Source organism: Ornithodoros turicata, chromosome 2 (genome assembly GCF_037126465.1).
Source record: "Ornithodoros turicata isolate Travis chromosome 2, ASM3712646v1, whole genome shotgun sequence".
Taxonomy (NCBI): Eukaryota; Metazoa; Arthropoda; class Arachnida; order Ixodida; family Argasidae; genus Ornithodoros; species Ornithodoros turicata.
The window spans coordinates 31,474,596-31,492,463 of NC_088202.1; the positions used below are offsets into that span (position 1 = coordinate 31,474,596).

Sequence of the window (17,868 nt, forward strand, 5' to 3'; positions counted from 1 at the left end):
CAGCAATCGTCACTCGTCAGGCTGAAAGAGAAATCGAGAGTCCTCTGTACGTACGGGCACCATTCTCTGCGTCTTAATTTGATTATCTTTTATTTTTCCTCCGGCTTGTCAGTACACACAACTTCGTCTAAGTTGTCACTTTGTGACAGATGCAGCGTGAGTGAATTGTGAGAATGCCGTGCTTCTCGCAGTACCAGCAGGGACGCTAATAACAAAGATGGCAAGATAAATATACAAAGTTCCCAGTTGATTTTGTGCGTGATTGGGTGGTACGAAACCAGTGGCTGAGTGTTCTAAACTTATCAAGGCAACTGTCGTGTGTGCTCGAAGCATTTTGCATCAGAATGTTCCGAGGTCGTTCACCTGGCGGCCGATTTGGACTCGAAAAGTCGCTGAAAAGGTATGCGGCACCTGCCTCGTCCGACGACAACAAAGAGGATAGCACCAAAGGACCGAAGTTGCAGGTAAGTGTCCGCACGAACTTCCACTATGCCTTGCAGACAATGTGAACATGTGAACGACAAATATGGGGCTGCTAAGCCCTATAGTCCGCGGTTGTATATAAAACTACGCAGTTTCTCAGAGAAGCTGGTTGCAAAATTACATGAGTTTGGAGAAGTCTGAACTTGGGCACAGTGAACACAAAACAGTCACAGCAGCTGAAATCAGCAACAACTTAGGAGTTCCTGTTTTGAGACACTCTGTGTCTGTCAGGACTTATGTGTGATCACACTCAGCCTTTTCCCAACCATGGAACTACCCCATATCCCCTATACATGGTAGCATATTGTTGTTTCTCTTTAAAAGCCAGGCTGTGTCTGTGAGTGCTGTGTATTCAAGTTGTAATGTAAAGTTATTACGTGCCACCAATTCCATTGTGTTCTTCTATACTAATGAAGTTCGCTCCAGCCAGTGGTTTCTTCAGAATCCGAAGGATGGAGGGGTGTTGAAAAAAAATGGGGGGGGGGCGGTCATTATTATAGTTACATCATTACAGCTTAGCATATCATTACCGACTTATGTCTAAATCTCAAAATGCAAGGGCTCCCCCTGTAGGGGGTACACAGGTGAAAAAATTAGGGGGGTGTCACTGAACATTTGGGGGGTGTAGGGGTGTGTGGATAAATCACTAACTCCAGCAACCCCAGGCCTTCAAAAGGTGATCAAGTACCTTGACCAGCAAGGGATGACGGTCAGCATGCTCATAACAGATTGGCACAAATAGGTGAAGTCATGAGAACGACTCATCAATCTGTGAATCATCGTTTTGAGACATGGCGCCTTGCAAGAGGGCCACATTTGCTATGTAGCAAACCGTCATAACACATGTATGCTGTCCAGCCTATGACATTGGTTGACAACATGTTTCCTATTAGAAGGGTAACAGTTGGGGGCAAGCTATGCTGTTAACATTGTTGATCACAGTTTGTAAATATGTAGATGCTTTTTGCACATTGCCTAACAATATTAGCCTTAACAGGTATAATTATAATTTCTGCTTCTCCTTGCTCAGGCCCCAGGAAAAAGGTACATATAACAGCGATGGTAAAGCAACATCTGCTGCTACAATAATGGTGCCACAGTATTGTAAACATGCACATGTGTGCGCATATGGACAAGCAACGATGATGGAAACCTGGTTCTGGTAAAATGACTCACGATACTATGGCATATCATGGATATCTGGATCATAACGTTGCTTCATATATTCATGAGCATCAAGGTCTCCATGCAAGATGTGCACATCAAGAAGCAGCTTTGACCCCATGAAGGTGATTTACAGTATATTTCAAGCTAGCAGCGATTACTAAGCAATTGTTCTGCATTCCTCACTTATAGGATCTGGAACATTCGAAGTGTTGTAGGGAATAGTGGATGTACCTCCCCTTCTGAAAAACATCGCACCGTTGTGTGCACTACAAGTTGCCTCGCCTCAGTGCTGTTTCTCGGTCATGTATCTAAGATATCACAGCACCACTTCCACCTTATCTGTGTGCCATGTATTGTATCTACGCATGAGGAATGTGTGTGAGAAAACTGCTGAACCAGAGAATTGCATTGCTCCTTTACTGCACAAGCCGGTTCTGTCTGTTTTAGGAATTCTAATAATCCTAATTTTCATGTCAGGGTATGTCCAGGAGCTTACTGGCGCTCTGCTCGATCTCTGTGGACGGTGGCTGTTCATGAGTCCCCGAACAGAATGAAGAGACTACACACGCTCACCCCATGCGTTACAGTGAGAGAGTCACTACAACGCTGACAACTCTGCAAGGCATTACATGCAAGTGGACAACAGAAGGGCTTCAGTCAACGTGTACAAGCAGTCTCACACCTAGGATTTTTAGTTTTTGGCATCTCATTCACCATTAATCGGTGGCTTCTGTAGAAGCGTAGGGGATGGAGAAACGTGCACACAGTAAATGGTACTCCAGGTTTCTTAGCCATTTGAAGTATCAGGGAAAATTTAAGTGGTTGGGACAGCTTCTTAGGTGTGGTTAGTTACATTATGGGTGTATCATTGCAGTGTGCTCTATAATACTGATCAATCTTTTTTTTTTTTTTATGTGTCATACTTCGAGAGATAAAAGCCCTCGAACAGATGCCCGACTAAAGCGCAATGTCAATGACCTCAGAGCTACAGCCAATTCCACTGATAGCCCTAAGGGCTGTGACATCAGAGCTGCTTGAGTTTCGCTATTCAAGGTGCCCATTTTGATGATGATGATGATTCGGGTTTTTATGGCGCATGAGCAACTAAGGCTTGGTGCCCATTTTCTACACACTATTCCAACCTTGGTTGTAAAACACACATTGGTACAAAGAAGCTTTTATTTTCATGTGGAATGATGGTCTTGCGACCCCTTTCACAGGTTTGTGGGGAATGACCTCATTTCCGAAGTAAGACTCATCACAGAACAGCTCAACTGCACCTGTATTCTGTCCATCTTGCGGTGTACTTGTTTACCAATTGTGAGGGATTATGCGGGGCAGTCAGTTTTATTATCTCTGTGCATTCAATGAAATTATGGTCAAGTCAATGTTACGTGTAAAATTACAGTATCTGTGGAATGTGTGGAGATGTGCATTCATACAAGTAACTTTGCTCCTGAAACCAGCACGCAGATCCAGATGCACTAATGACGTTGATCACATATGCAAGCAACTCATCGTCTTCATTTTCTTTTTTTTAGTGGTTAATTAATGTGTTGGTGCATGACTGCATTGGACTAGTAAACCAGACGAAATAAGGGGTGCGAAGATATCCCTGATAATTATACTTGCACGGTGTCCTTGTGCTGTGCAGTGTTGTTTTTTCTTTTTTGTTCCTTTCTTTCATTTTGTGCTACTCTTGAGCTCTCATAAGCACCGTATGCCCTCATGTAAGTATTTTGCTTGTTCTTGTATCTGATGCTTGCTCTCTAGACAGTGTAAACATTCGGGAAATACGTTCATCGCGAATCTGCACTAGAGTTGTCATTCACGCCTAATTCTACGTACGTACCTACAGTGTGTACACGATACCATGGCGTTGCCAAACACAACTCGTTCAGCCAATTATAAGGCCAAAAATTGTGATTACTGTTCCTGTAACGTCAAACGCCAGGCATTCGAGAGAAAGGTATGCGCAAGTGCATGCAAGCAGCAAGTGATGCAGCAGTGGTGAGCCGTAACGATAAGAGAGTAAAGTCATCAATTAAGCGATGAATGACTTACTTTATCAAAGACACCTACAATGCGAATAAAAATATATTTCGTATGTAGGCGTATCACAGTTCCGTTGACGATACGTGACGTTCATTGTGTTCTTCGTCAGTTTGCCGCTGGCCGGAACGCGACAGCATAATTGCACGAATCCTAAGTGCCCCAGATAACACAAAACTTCCCAGGGACATCCCAATATAGTTCCAATGTCCCCTGTCCCGAAACGTCAGTCCCTGTAATAGCCTTCGGACGAAGTGTATAGGATACGTTTCACAGTCGCGAAAAGGATCCAGGGTCGGAGCAGCACAGGACGTTAGCATCGAAATCGACACCATAAAGATATTCACAAGGCGCGCCCTGGTGAGAGAACGAAACGGCGACGTTTGAAGCAACGCCTATTAATTCCAGAAGTCGATTCAAAACGCAGTGTAACTTTTCAATTAAGCATTGTATTTCATCGTAACTGGCATAACAGTAAAATATATGCAACTGATAATGTCGAGCTGACATTTTTTACGCGTACGAGAATACCGCTGAATGACACAAGTCTCCATTAGGCGGGAAACTACGGGTAAACAGACGGTTCCTTTGTTCTCCGTTCGTTCGTTATGTAAGTCGTACACTATGGATATTGCAAAAGAAGGTAAGATACATCATATTTCAGTAGCTGTATAGCTTATATTTGTAACATATGAACCGCTAGCATTAATAGTTCTGCTTAGGCAGCTTTATCAATTCTGTCGTTAGAGGTTGTTGTCGGTGCTGCGCGCCGTTCTTTTGTGTTGGACTGTTGTAGGGGTGTGGTGTTCGTTGTGAATTGCAGCACTCACAGTGCCATCCGTCACCGCGCTGATGTCAAGAAACTGGACAAAATCTACCCTTCACAGACGTGTCTGGCAAAGTGTCGATGAAAGTTTAACACTATGTTTAGACTCTCACAGGGGGAACTCGGTTGAACCATCGCCGGCCCCCCAAATTCGCAGTTCTCAGTGTGAAATAGTTCAGCTGCTGTGTCATGTGCAGACAGCTAACGAGACCCAACACTTTCTTGGCGCTGCAGCGTATGATCTCGGATCGAATGAGGGGGAAGCAGAACAGGTTCAACAAAATGTCTGGGGCACCTCACATCCAACGGAAAGAGATGCTCCATTTCTAGAAAATCCTGTCATCGTTGACGAGTCTTCCCAAAGTTCTGAGAGGAGCAATACGTTTGCTGCAGAACTCAAAGCATGGGCATTAAATTCCACGATAACTCATACCGACCTCACAGCACTGCTCAAGCTTCTAAAGAAACAACCATCTTTGCCCTTTTTACCTGCGTGTGCAAGAACGTTGCTGCAAACGCCACGATATGCTGCTGGCGTTAAGGTAATGGGGGATGGCAAATACTGCCACTTTGGTTTGGCAACAGGGCTTCAGTATGAACTGCAAGGACTTCAAACTGTCCCTGATGTGATTTCTATCAATGTCAACGTTGATGGCCTGCCACTTTCCAAGAGCACAGCAGATCAGTTTTGGCCCATTTTATGTATTGTTACAAATTGTGGTCAAACTTCTCCTTTTCCTATTGGAGTGTATTACGGAAAATCAAAGAACCTGTGCCCGAACACTTTTCTTGAGCCATTTGTATCGGAACTTAAGGAGCTGTTGGAAAGTGGGGTTTCAGTAAATGGCACAACAGTGGCACTAAAACTATCAGCTGTGGTGTGTGATGCTCCTGCAAAAGCCTACATTCTTGGGATCAAAAGCCACAATGCTTATTTCAGTTGCTCAAAGTGTACAACTGAAGGTGTGTACCAGCAAGGCCGGATGTGCTTTCCAGAGCTTAATGCTGAGGTTATGACGGATGAGCAGTTTCGTAGTGGTGCGAATGAACATCACCACGTGAATGAGACAATTCTAAAGGAACTTCCTATAGATTTGATTAGACAAATCCCTCTCGATTTTATGCATTTGATCTGCTTGGGTGTTGTGCGAAAGCTACTGACGTTGTGGTTCAAAGGCAACAGGGCCTATCGCTTAGGAAATAACACGAAAGACCAAATCTCTCTTTCTTTACTCAAACTGCAGCAGCATGTATGCTCAGACTTTTCCAGAAAGCCGAGAACTCTAACAGAAATGGACAGATGGAAGGCAACAGAATTTAGAATGCTGATATTATACACAGGCCCAGTTGTTTTTCAGTCCAGAGTTCCAAGCAATCTGCTGTCCAATTTTATGGTTCTCCATGCAGCTATAACCATTTTGTGCAGCCACAGACTGTCCCAGGTATATGCAGATTATGCAGAGAAGTTGCTTCTCCATTTTGTTGAAATGTTTGCTGTGATCTATGGTAAGCACATGGTATCCCATAATATCCACGGTTTAATACATTTGACTGATGATGCCCGTGCACACGGCCCGTTAGACACATGGAGTGCCTTTCCTTTCGAAAACTTCATGCAAACCTTAAAATGTATACTACGGAAACCAGACAGGCCGCTGGAGCAACTATATAATCGGACTATGGAAAGGCGGAAACTACCAAAACAGTGTCAAAGCAGTCAGTCAGAAATACTGTGTTCTGTGAACCACACGTCAGGTCCTCTGCCGTTGAACTGTAGTGGTGACCAATTCAAAAAAGTTGTTGTACCTAGCATGTTCACCCTGCGTACACACAAGCGAGATAACACCTGTTTGTTGCACGATGGCAGAATCATCTGCATTGAGAACTTTGTGCGCCTTTCGAACACTAATGATGTGCTTGTTATTGGGAGGCAGTTTTTGAACACTGGTGATCTCTATACTCATCCGTGCCGTTCTTCACTGTTCGGCATATACACATCTCGCTCGCTTTCTGCTCTGTGTTCCTGGCCATTAGCTGATGTTCGCCAGAAATGTATCCGGTTACCATTCCGAAACCAATATGCCATCTTCCCCCTTGTTCATTCTGTGCAATGATGTAGCCAAGTTGATGTGTGTGTGTGTTTGTGAGTGCATTTGATCAAGTAAAGTGACTGTGAATGTGCCTAGAGTTGGACCAATTAGTTACCAGTGGTCTGCATCCGATCAAAGGTGCGCCTTCAGTGGGACTACGTCATGTTACCACACACAATTATGAACTGATATATCGGTATGTCACAGGTTCACCCAAATATTGGATCGTAAAGTTTCCAGAAGAACAAAATTCTATTGCCATAGTACATGCTACCTGGATGCAGAATGGCAAATGTGCTTGGCCTAATGAGAAGGACCCAAGACGTCTGCAGCAAATAACTATGAAAGGCCTGAAGCCACAGAGCAGCTGGTTGACGTATGACTGCACTCGGGTTTTTGCTTTTGGTATGATACCATAAGTGTATTCAGTTGTCTAGTATTTGTTGATTGCATCCTATATTTCTCAGACACATATGATGCCGCAAGAAGAAAGCTGGCACAAGCAGAGGATACGTCAGACCTGTGTAGCGAGAACGAATTAGGTAGAGGGAAAAGAAAGAAAAAGCGCAAAGTACAGAGTGAAGAGGAGGTAGAAGACAACCAATTGCCTGCATTTTACCCAGATGAACTGAGCAACAGCTCTGGGGATGAAGTCTGTACGCCAACACCACGTTCACTTCCAACGCCACCACAGAGACCACCAACACCACCTCGCTCTGCATTCTTTGGTAAAGTTTGGAAATGCATATAGCGTTCGCAATAATGAGATTCGTCATAAAACTTGTAGTATAGTGTCCTCAGTATTACAACATATTCCACTCCTAACTTGCAAAGTACCGCTTAATGCTTTTATTAAAAGTGAGCACACTTTGTTCTGCTCATAGCTTAGTAGAAATGTCGTTTTGTACGCGCATAAAGGATGTAGTCCAATTGTTTTAACAGCTACAAGCTCCAAAGGACCTGCGCATGGAAGTGGGAATTTCAGCGGACACACTGCGACCCCTGGCAGCACCTACGGCAATGACGGTGCATTTCCGTCACAGAGTACAAGTCTTCAGATGCACGGTACAGAAAATTATACGTAGTAGTTCAGGCCAGTACAAACTTCAAAAAGGTGCAGAGAAAACCCACATTTGTTGTAAGATTTTTTTTGTGTGCGTACGATTAATCTAAAATGGTCTTTGGTCACTTAGGCAAGACTGTAGTTACAGGAATTTTTAATATGCTTCCATCAGGAATAGGCCTTTTATTTGCACGTGTCAAAATAGGATAAAAAGTGACAAGGAATTTTCTGCTACCTTCTAGTCCCAAATATGGGAGCAAAGCAAGTCACAATAATTTAGGTTTACATTTGCGAAACTCAGTACTGGAATTCTAGGATAAAGCCAAGAGGTTATTTAAAATGCTTATCATAGTTGAAACTATAGGGCTGAATCACCGCAGCAGCTGTCTTTCAGCAGTGCTAGCAGCATTATAGAAACACGTTTCAAAACACAGCACAATCATAAATTCAAAAGCTATTTGGGAGTACTTAATTCTTGTGCATATTTTGGGCACGACTGAATTTCCTGCCTTTCTCTTGTGTGCAACTCGTGGATATTGCACTCCTCTGGCACGTGTAGATTACTAAATTACTCTGCTTTATTACAAGCTACTGTTGCTGACCAGGCTTCTGACATTTGTGTGAACTGCCTGTCTTTTGTACTTCAAGGGCCGGTATAATATATTGCATATAATTGATTGTCGATATACTACTCTGTATGCATGATCAATTATATGTACCGTGATAGTGGATCTTCTGAATTGACATAGTCTTTTGCATGGAGGGTGCTTTCATTTTAAAATGAAATAATCTTCTAGTAAAATTCACATGCCATGTTTGTAGGTATGTATCCACAGATGGGCCCAAGTGCTACAAAGGTGACAACAAACCACCAGTATGTCCCACGTCAGGGAAGGCTGTACCAGGATTTGCAAGGTAGGTAGCTATGTTTTTGCTCATGCCATGCAAATTCGTTTCATGTGGTTTTCAACCTTCCCCTCTGCCCCTATTGCCACGCATTTAAATATCCCATTTTTCAAAGTAGAGGCGTAAAAATCGGTGAACAAAAAGGACCTGAGACAAGGAAAATATTTGTATCATGTGGTCTTCTTGTCCTTCCTTGTCCCAGATTCTTTAGCCATTCAATTATGCAGCAACTTGTCATTGCGCTGTCACTTCTGCCTGTAGTAAATAGTAGGTTTGATAAGGCACCTAACCACCGCCCACAATGCCATTTTATGTACTGTCACGTAATTCTATGTTTTGTGTACTGTGCTTTTTTTTTTCGCAAGAATTAATTTACCAAATTTTTCAGAGCGGCGACATCGCAGATGTGAAGTAGCACAGCAACAGCCCGCATCACGAAATGTGCACCCATCCTCCGCTGCTTGCAGTTTTTCACATCAGAGTATGATACAAGTCGCTATCTAACAAATGTTGTAACCGCTATGTTACTTCTTATGTACTACAAAAGGTTTTGCAGCACATGAAATCCAGCAAGTAGAGCCCTTAGTGCAAGTACGACAGCTGGCTCAAACTCCTCAGTCAGGCAATCATTATGGTAAGGCTGTATTCACCGTTCTGTTAGAGCGGTACATTGTTACAGACACATCACCACATGCAGGTGAAACACAACATATGCCACAGCTGTCACCTGCAGAAATAAGGCACCCACCTTCTAACGATGAATTACTACACCAGAGTATGTAAAAGCATTTGCACCTAGTGCGGTGTAATATATAATTTTATTTCTACTTATTGGTTCTATTATTCATTAAGGTTTTGCTAGCCGACAAGACGCTTCCAGTGCAGTCCAAGAGCAAACACCTGTCCGCAGAACTAGCCATGGAAGTGATGGAACTCATTATGGTATGTAAGTGTCTACTGTGACCTCTATCGTTAGGAGTGGGAACATCAGGGCGCTAATTATACTACGCAATTTTCTTTCAGGATTCTATCAAGAAATATTAAAGCTCCTACACACGATGAGGCTTACGTTGCAGTCGCACACTGAGCACCTGCTGATGGTCCTTGAGAAGCTTAGTAGCAGGACTGATACCACTGAAATGGTGCAACCTGACATCATTGACGAGCCTTTCAAAACAACGGAAGCGTTCTTACGTTTTGAGGAGGAACTGAAAGAAAGCTCTGAGAAGAGGAATCGGCTAGTAAGCACTATGCATTTCATAACACAGCCATTACATGCCAAATGATAGCCAGCTTGTCTAATTAGAAAGCTAATTAAGACATTGCCTTATGAGTTTGCTCAGGCGTCCAATCCAGGTGTCTTGTATTAGCATAGTCTAATTTAAATTCTATACATCTATAGTTTCTTTAGAAGACAATTTATAGTCTAGTATAGAGAACCAAGAATTTCCATGCAAATGTAGTTTTTCCTTTTTTGCTTGAATTAAAAAGTAAATGGCTACAGCACAATATTCTAGTCTCTCAGGATCACAGGACATTTTACATGATTTCGATGAAAACCTGACGCCGTAATATGCTTTACCTTCTACCAGGTTTGAAATGCTTGTGTCATGTCCTTTTTTTATGACTAGGAACAGAGTGCCCCCTCTCACCATAGAACCTATATGTATATCTTTGTTGCCTGCAGCATTGATGCAAGTATCTGTTTTAATCATTGTTTCTCTAACCCAGAAACTATTCATGAAGTTTGTCGGTGGTGCCACTGTGGGGGAGCGTACGTTTAGAATTTTGTCACGACTGCTGTCCCCTGCCGTCGGTAAGGAGTTCAGCCTTCATGGAACAAAAGGAAAGCTGAAGTTCAGTGACCTACAAACCTGGAGGGTGTTGTGCTGTAGGTATCAAGCAGTGAGAGATAATGCCTGAAGAAGTAGGTGGGACAGCATGAATGTAACATTCAGCTCCAGGGCTACTGTGTCAGAGACATTGTTGCAGCTTATGCTGCATTGCTACTGTACTGCTATACAGGGTGTTTCACCTAGCGTGATAAAAATTCTAACTTGCGACGTACTCTTCAAGAATACTTTTATCACCGTTCGGGAAAGCTTTCAACAATTTTCAGTTGCGGGAATTTATTATTTTCAATTGAACATTGAAAATTGCCAAGCGAACCTCACGTTTTTTACAGAAATATGAAGTCCTCCAGAGATAACCACAGACCCAATAAAAACTATGCACAGTATCGCAACAGAAATAATGTAAGAATGAGTGAAAATTACGCTTTACCCCCGGCTGCTCAATTTTTGCAAAGAAAGGCTTGCGACATGAGCGTCTAGAGGAGGAAGTGTCCCCGCCTTCATTTGTTTTGCCTTCCTTGTCGTAAGACTGTTATTTAGTTTTCTTAGTGATAAGACGGTAGTCAACAGCATCAAGATCAAAGCGTGGGAAAGAAAGGTAAAAGAAGAGGCGGGGACACTTCCTCCTCTAGACGCACATGTCGCGCGCATTTCTTTGTGAAAATCAAGCAGGCGGGGCTAAAGCGTAATTTTCGCATTTTTTAAAGACTATTTCTGTTGCGATACTGTGCATAGTTTTTGTTGGGTCTGCAGTAATCCATGGATGACATGTAAAAAAGTGAGGTTTGCTTTGAAAAAAATAAGTTTCCTTGAATTAAAAATTGTCCAAAGCCTTCGCAAGTGGTGGCAAAACTTTCTAGAGGGTAATGGCCGAAAGTCCCAAATTCCTCCGGCGAGTACATCGCCAGTTAGAATTGTTTATCACTTCAGGTGAAACACATTGCATACTGTAACAATGTAACGGATATCTAGGCTAACATGGATCAGGGTACAAGTAAGACAGTGTACCATACACATATTAAAAATATAAGGAGTACACAGACAAGTGTGCTAAATCATGGTTGACATCAGCTTGATATCAATCGGGTTGGTTTCCTTCATGTGGAGGGCCGTGCATTCCGTACTACAGTCATATCTATTATACCATTTGCAGCTATAACACAGGAATAAGAAGCGTGGTTGGTCCACGCTTTATTTCTATAGAAGGTGTGAAGAAATCCAGCCAAAAAACACTGCGAATAGTGGCTCTAAGCGAGCATGGACACTCAGTCCCCCACACATGATGTCTCCATGTTGTGCTGCTTTTCCTTTTAACCTAATTAAAAAAAAAAGAACTAACAATATTCATGGGGCAAAAGTGATCAATAGCATGTTCATAGCTTAATGTTGCTTAAGTGCCTTCTACTTCAGCTCGTCTGTGGATTTTGCTTTTTACAAAGAATATCGGTAGCAACGAATACATTTTTGCTCCTGAATGCTACTTTGTTCTAGTGTTGACTGTGGATTGTTGTCCAGGGCATGAAAAACAGGCCTGTAGTCAGTTTTACAGAAAAGTTACTTCTAATGTATTATTGGTGCCTTGTGAGGAAATGTAGGTCAGTAAGTAAGACAACCAGGTTATAACTGTATGCAGTGTATAGCAAGCCCGAAGTAACTAAGCAACATAATCTAGCTTCGACTGCACTGGCGTTATCAAGTGGGTGATTCCATCTCAACTCAGGCAGGGTGGTCCGGACACCATCACCGATTTCCCTTGAAAAAATATATGTTGTACCGCAACATGCATACACACAGGAGCAACAAATATTTTGGCTCTTTATGCTGTGGTCCGCCCGAAAAAAAATTCCATAGAAATTGACTCGGCGACGGAGCTTTCTGACGGAACAACTTTGACATTTTATTCCTCGCCATCGGATGCTCCCAAACTATAGATTTTTTGTTTGCACAGTATGTCAGGTATATCGACTTTCAGCATGCGCAAACAGCACCTGTAAATTATATTTTTATCTTTAATTAAAAATTGCCAAAGTTGCAACAAAATTCACATTTTGCTCATATTTGTCTTTACGCTGTCCTCCTGCTATATATGCCATCGGGATATATGAAGTACCACTGTGTATGTCGAAGCATGAACATGAATGGTCGAACGAGAGTCCAAAAAACCCCATTTTTGAAAACATATCTGTACTCTACACCGCCTTGACGAAAGTGGCCAAGGTACAGACATGTAAATTTGACATCAATTCAAAGAGCACGCTTCGACCTACAGAGCGGTACCTCATATATCTCGATGGCGTATATAGCAGGAGCACAGCGTAGGGAGAAATATGAGCAAACTGTGAATCTTGTTGCCACTTTGGCAATTTTTAATTAAAGATCAAAGTAGAATTCACTGGTGCTGTCAGCGCACGCCTAAAACCGTTGTACCTGACATATTGTACAAAAAAAATCTATAGTTTGGGACCGTCTGGTGGCGAGGAATAAAATGTCAAAGTCGTTCTGTCAGGAAGCTCTGTTGCCGAGTCAATTTCTTTAGGAATTTTTTTCGAGCGGACGACAACACATAGAGCCAAAATATTGTTGAATATTTTTGTATGCGTGTTGCGGTACAACATATATTTTTTCAAGGGAAATCGATGATGGTGTCCGGACCACCCTGCCTGAGCTGAGATGGAATCACCCAAGTGTTTTGCACATATCTTTTGGCTTTATTGGTTTTTTCCACTTATATGCAAACCATGCACAGATATTCTCGAAATTCTTTTTCTAGATTCCTTGGCACCTGAAGGCCAAGCAAAGGTTTCAAGCAAGGGAACGCTTAAAGAAATCGAGAAGGCTACACAGTCATGGCTGCGTCATGCACCAGAGTCTCACAGAAGGCAGCAGGCAAGACAAGCTGCGGAAAACGCAGATAGCTTGTGATACCATAACCTAAGAACTTTTTTGCAAATTGAAAACATTTTTTTCGTCATGCATCTTTTGAAGCCCCTTGTGATACTGCGAGTTCTAACTGTGGCGAAAACTGTTTCAAATGTTGTTTTCGACCCTACATGATCTGTGATACTTTGTGATACCATGTGCTGCTAAGACAGCATATTAATCTTCCTGTTGTTTTTCTGTCGCGCATTACCCTTGACGTTTTGTTACTGTGTGCAAAATACTATGACACCAACACGTCAGTTTTTTTTGTTTGTTTTTTCATACATTGCTGCCCGTTTGCGGAGTATATATATATGCAGATTACTGTTAAAATTCGAATTCACCATTTATTTCCAGTGTTTTTAGTAGTTATATATATATATATATATATAATGTACGTATCTACGTGTGTGTGTGTGGGTAAAGAGGCTGATATATCAGATGGCTACTCTGTTGCAAAAAAGCAAAACAAATGAGACGTGGACAACTGATCACAAGTAAGTCAACAAAAATTTGTTTACTTAGTGGTCAATTTAGCACGAAAACTACAACACGCTATGATATTTAAAAGTGGTTAACTTTTCGACAGTGGCATTGTCTTCGTCAGCACAAAAGTGTTCGAAATTTAGAAAATTTATAGCAGTTCTATTCTGACGAGGACAGTGCCACTGCCAAAATGTTAACGGCCTTTATATGTCTCATAGCATGTTGTAGTTTTCGTGCTAAATTCGCCACTAAATAAACTAGTTTTTTTTTTACTTCCCTGTGATCAGTTGTCCACGTCTCATTTGTTTTGCTTTTTTGCAACAGAGTAGCCATCTGATATATCAGCCTCTCTATCCTATACATACATATGTGAGTGTGGTGTCTTTTATATATGCGACACTTTGTGACCAGTCGAAGCAGAAGCTGCGAACGCTATTAGCTTATCTATTGCCTAGTGCATTTTGTGATACCACGTGCAAATGTCTCTTGAAAACATGCTATTGATTGTGTGCAACACCTTAAGTGTCACATGTTGTGTTTAAAGTTCTTCAGTATGGTCGCTAAGTTTTGTGTGTAGTACACGTCATATGCATAGCTTCACTAACCATCTACCTCCTTTAGGCATCAAGGCATGCCATACAGTATCTATTTTTTCCTCACACGTTATACCTATAGTGTTGTTTAAAATGCACAACGGTGGAAAATAATTTGTGTTCTAATTGCATTCACATTCTCTCTTGTTCAGTTTTTTTCTTTTCTTGGATACAGCTTTGTATCCAGAATATTTGTTTATACAGGTTATTCTTATCATATATTCATGCTAGTCAATGATGGAGGGAGGGTGGCAGTGTATTTTTAGACAACAAATGTTAGTGCATCCAGTGCAGGGAAAGTGCAATTTTTTTAGCGTTCTGTATGAGAAGTTATACACGTGTACTCATTTCTGGCATTAAGTATTGCAAATAAATTCTAATAAATATATATGTGAACGTTCACTGTCTCTAAACTGCATGTAACCGACAAATTTGATCTCCACTTTTAACGGTGGAATAATTTAGTAAAATAAGTAAAATAATTTCAAGCTATAAATCCAGGTAGAGCAGATCCATAGAGAGTCCCAAGTTGCTCCCTCAATGGTCGCACGGGACGTTCGTGGCACTTCCTGGAAAGATACTTGGGAGTTTCACTGGGAGCTCATGGGGACTAGCACGGAACGAACTGATGCAGTCCCAGGGACGTGCGCATTGTCCCAAGAGGGACGTCCCTTTTTAATCCCCGGGACAGACTTGTGTTATCTGGGGCACAATCAACAGCGTGTTTTGGCATTACGCAGATCATCCCACAAATAAAAAACGATGCAATCAAGAAGCCTACGTCGATCGAGCAGACGCTTCCTGCTACCATCGCCTGCTACATTCCCGTATGCTCCGTAGAGCGGGAGGGACGTCTTGAAGAACACTGATATCACTTACGTCAGCGGTCTAGACCGCTTGAACAGCTGCCGTCATAAAAATGGCGGCCCCATGTCTGTTTCGAAATGGTTAATTTACGATTATTTTAAAGGTACTGTAAAGCAGTAGACAAGCATGATATACCGGTGATGTGCCTAGAGACTTTGTTGCTTCTAAAAACCATATGCGGAACCATACGACCGACAACACGCTATAAATATTTTTAATTTTCCATGAAAAATGCGGCGTAGTGGAGGGGTGCGACGCCTGGTGTCAAACAACCCCCTGTACAGCGGGCAACACTGAAAATTGGTATTACACAACATTACATCGGAATTTCGTTCAGCTGTGTTTGAGACCTTGTCTGTGTTTGTCGTTTTTTTGTCCCCTAGTCTCGGGTTTTTAAGTTATGGATTTAGTAACCATATTATTAGGTTCGCTGTTTACCTATGCATTCTGAAACCCCTGTTAACAGTGTTTTTTGCGAAGTAACCCAGAACTGGCCGCTGTTCGATGGAGGCTCTCCCTACTTCTCTACTGTGCATGCGCGCTCCTTGTGTTCATGGCCTCTTTCGAACGAACAAACTCTCTCTGTGAACAAACAAGTCCCGACGTACCGACGCGGTCAGGCTTCTTGAACGTCTCCCACATTTTTTTCGACGGCTTAGCATTTCGTTTTAGTTCGCTTATCCGTTTATCCTCACATGTGGATCGTTGTGTGAATTGGAGGGAAGGATTTTAAGGTAGATTGTGGTGGATTGTTATGTCGGGCCCAATGTTATACGCAGGCAATGTGGTTGCCGCCGTATGTGGCAGGAGTACGGAATCATTTCGAATACCTAGTACAGTGTTGCCCGTAATCTTTAATTGTAATTTTCTAATTGCACCATCGATTGGAATCAAACTTACGCAGTTTTTGTCCTGGTGGCTTGGACTATCAAATAGCTACACTAAATGAGATTTGATCGGCGCTGCTTTACAGTGCCTTTAAATATGGGGATGTTTTGAGGAAATGAAGGGTGGTTTCAGACACAGTTCGATATGGCCTTCCAGGATATCGTTACAGTTTCAAGAAGTCAAGGTACCCCGGAGCTGACCTTTAAGTCTCACAAGATTGATGATGATGATTGTTAGTATTTTTATGGGGCAGCAGCGACGAAGGCTATAAAGCGCCAAAACGGTGTTAAAAGTGTCATGAGTTGTAAGTGGAGTGATAAGGTTAAAACCAGTACATGATACAAATTAAACAAAGTTTTCTGTTTTTTTTTTTAAATTACGTCATATTACAAGGCATTTAAAAAACTGGTGTCTCTAATGAAACTGTAGACTCTGCTGAAGGGTAAAAGAGCTTCATCGCCCAGCAGTCGGGCTGGGTGGAGCGGTAGGTGATTTATATAAAACCCGCTCGAGTGACCACGACGAAGCGCTCCTTACAACGGGCAGGAAGTAAGGATGTATAGTACAGAAAGGAGTTCGACACAGTGCGTGAGTAGTAATGGCTGGACACAGACTGTCGGCAACTCACAACTTCGTCTAAACACGATTTAATTAGCAATTAGAGAAACAATTTATTCGAAAATCAACGACGCTGTGACGAAGAAACCGCTCCGAAACGTCCGAGTGACCAGCGCCCGCCATGTTGATAATTGGCGACGGGCAGTTGAAGGGATCAACGACAGGTGGCCACTTAGTTGCAAGGCATCACACCAGATGGCACCACTATCATAGCTCTATGCGAGAAAGACAGAGAACAACGAGATACTAGCGGCAGGTAAAAATGGCAGCACTACTAAACGAGTCTAGGCATGCGAGAGAAAAGGTCTAACCGCTACTGCTAAACAGCACGGAGAAAACAGTACACATCGGGGAAAAGGCTTACGGGGGCAATCGGTTAGGCCTAACCACAGCGTCACAACACTATGCAGCTAACACAAGGCGGGAACCACTGGGTACACATCGCTAAACATGCGTCAACACGAACAAAAGGCTTGCTCATCGCTAAACAAGTCTAAACATGCGCGTACGGCGAGAAAAGGCTTAACACGAGCACAGTCAAACATTGTCAAATCACTCGCTGGTCACCGCTAAACAAGTCAAAACACGGGGGCACGGCAAACATGCAAGAAAAGCAGCCCGGTAAAACAACGCAGCAAATCACTCACCTTTTCCCCCGCGGTGACGGGTGTGACTGCTCCATCCAAAAGGCAGGCAGAAACTGAGCGGTCGCAGGGACCGCGGAGGGACCGAGCGCAAGCCTGCTCTCCGCGACAGCCAGCGATCAACTGACTGGGGCGCCGCGCCGCGGTAGCTACGCATGCGCGCTCCTAGCGCCCTCTGCGCCGCCCGCCCGCGGGCTGTTTCAGTTTCGGCTCTCCGCTCTTCCCGCTGCGTGCGAGCGCTCCTAGCGGCTGAGATAGCCGTGGGTGTGTAACCGTTTAATGACTGTGACATGAGATGCAGGCAATAAACATGCTGTGATCAGTATGCAGCCAAGTCCAGAATGAGAATATGAAGTACGCGCTCTCGCGCTTCTTCGTTAGCCACCAGTGACGCCACCACAATACCTCCCCCT

The 17,868-nt window shown here is 43.0% G+C and overlaps 1 protein-coding gene across 1 annotated transcript; it reads left to right on the plus strand.

The window, feature by feature from the left end:
* Nucleotides 1-6,893: 6,893 nt before the first annotated feature.
* LOC135384490 (uncharacterized) lies at nt 6,894-13,375 on the plus strand. Its single transcript, XM_064613692.1, has 11 exons — nt 6,894-7,023; nt 7,086-7,346; nt 7,561-7,683; nt 8,504-8,596; nt 8,976-9,068; nt 9,135-9,221; nt 9,285-9,362; nt 9,440-9,529; nt 9,611-9,828; nt 10,319-10,492; nt 13,211-13,375. The coding sequence occupies exons 1-11, from the start codon at nt 6,897-6,899 to the stop codon at nt 13,373-13,375; spliced, it is 1,509 nt and encodes a 502-aa protein (XP_064469762.1). The 5' UTR covers nt 6,894-6,896.
* The last annotated feature ends 4,493 nt before the right edge of the window (nt 13,376-17,868 follow it).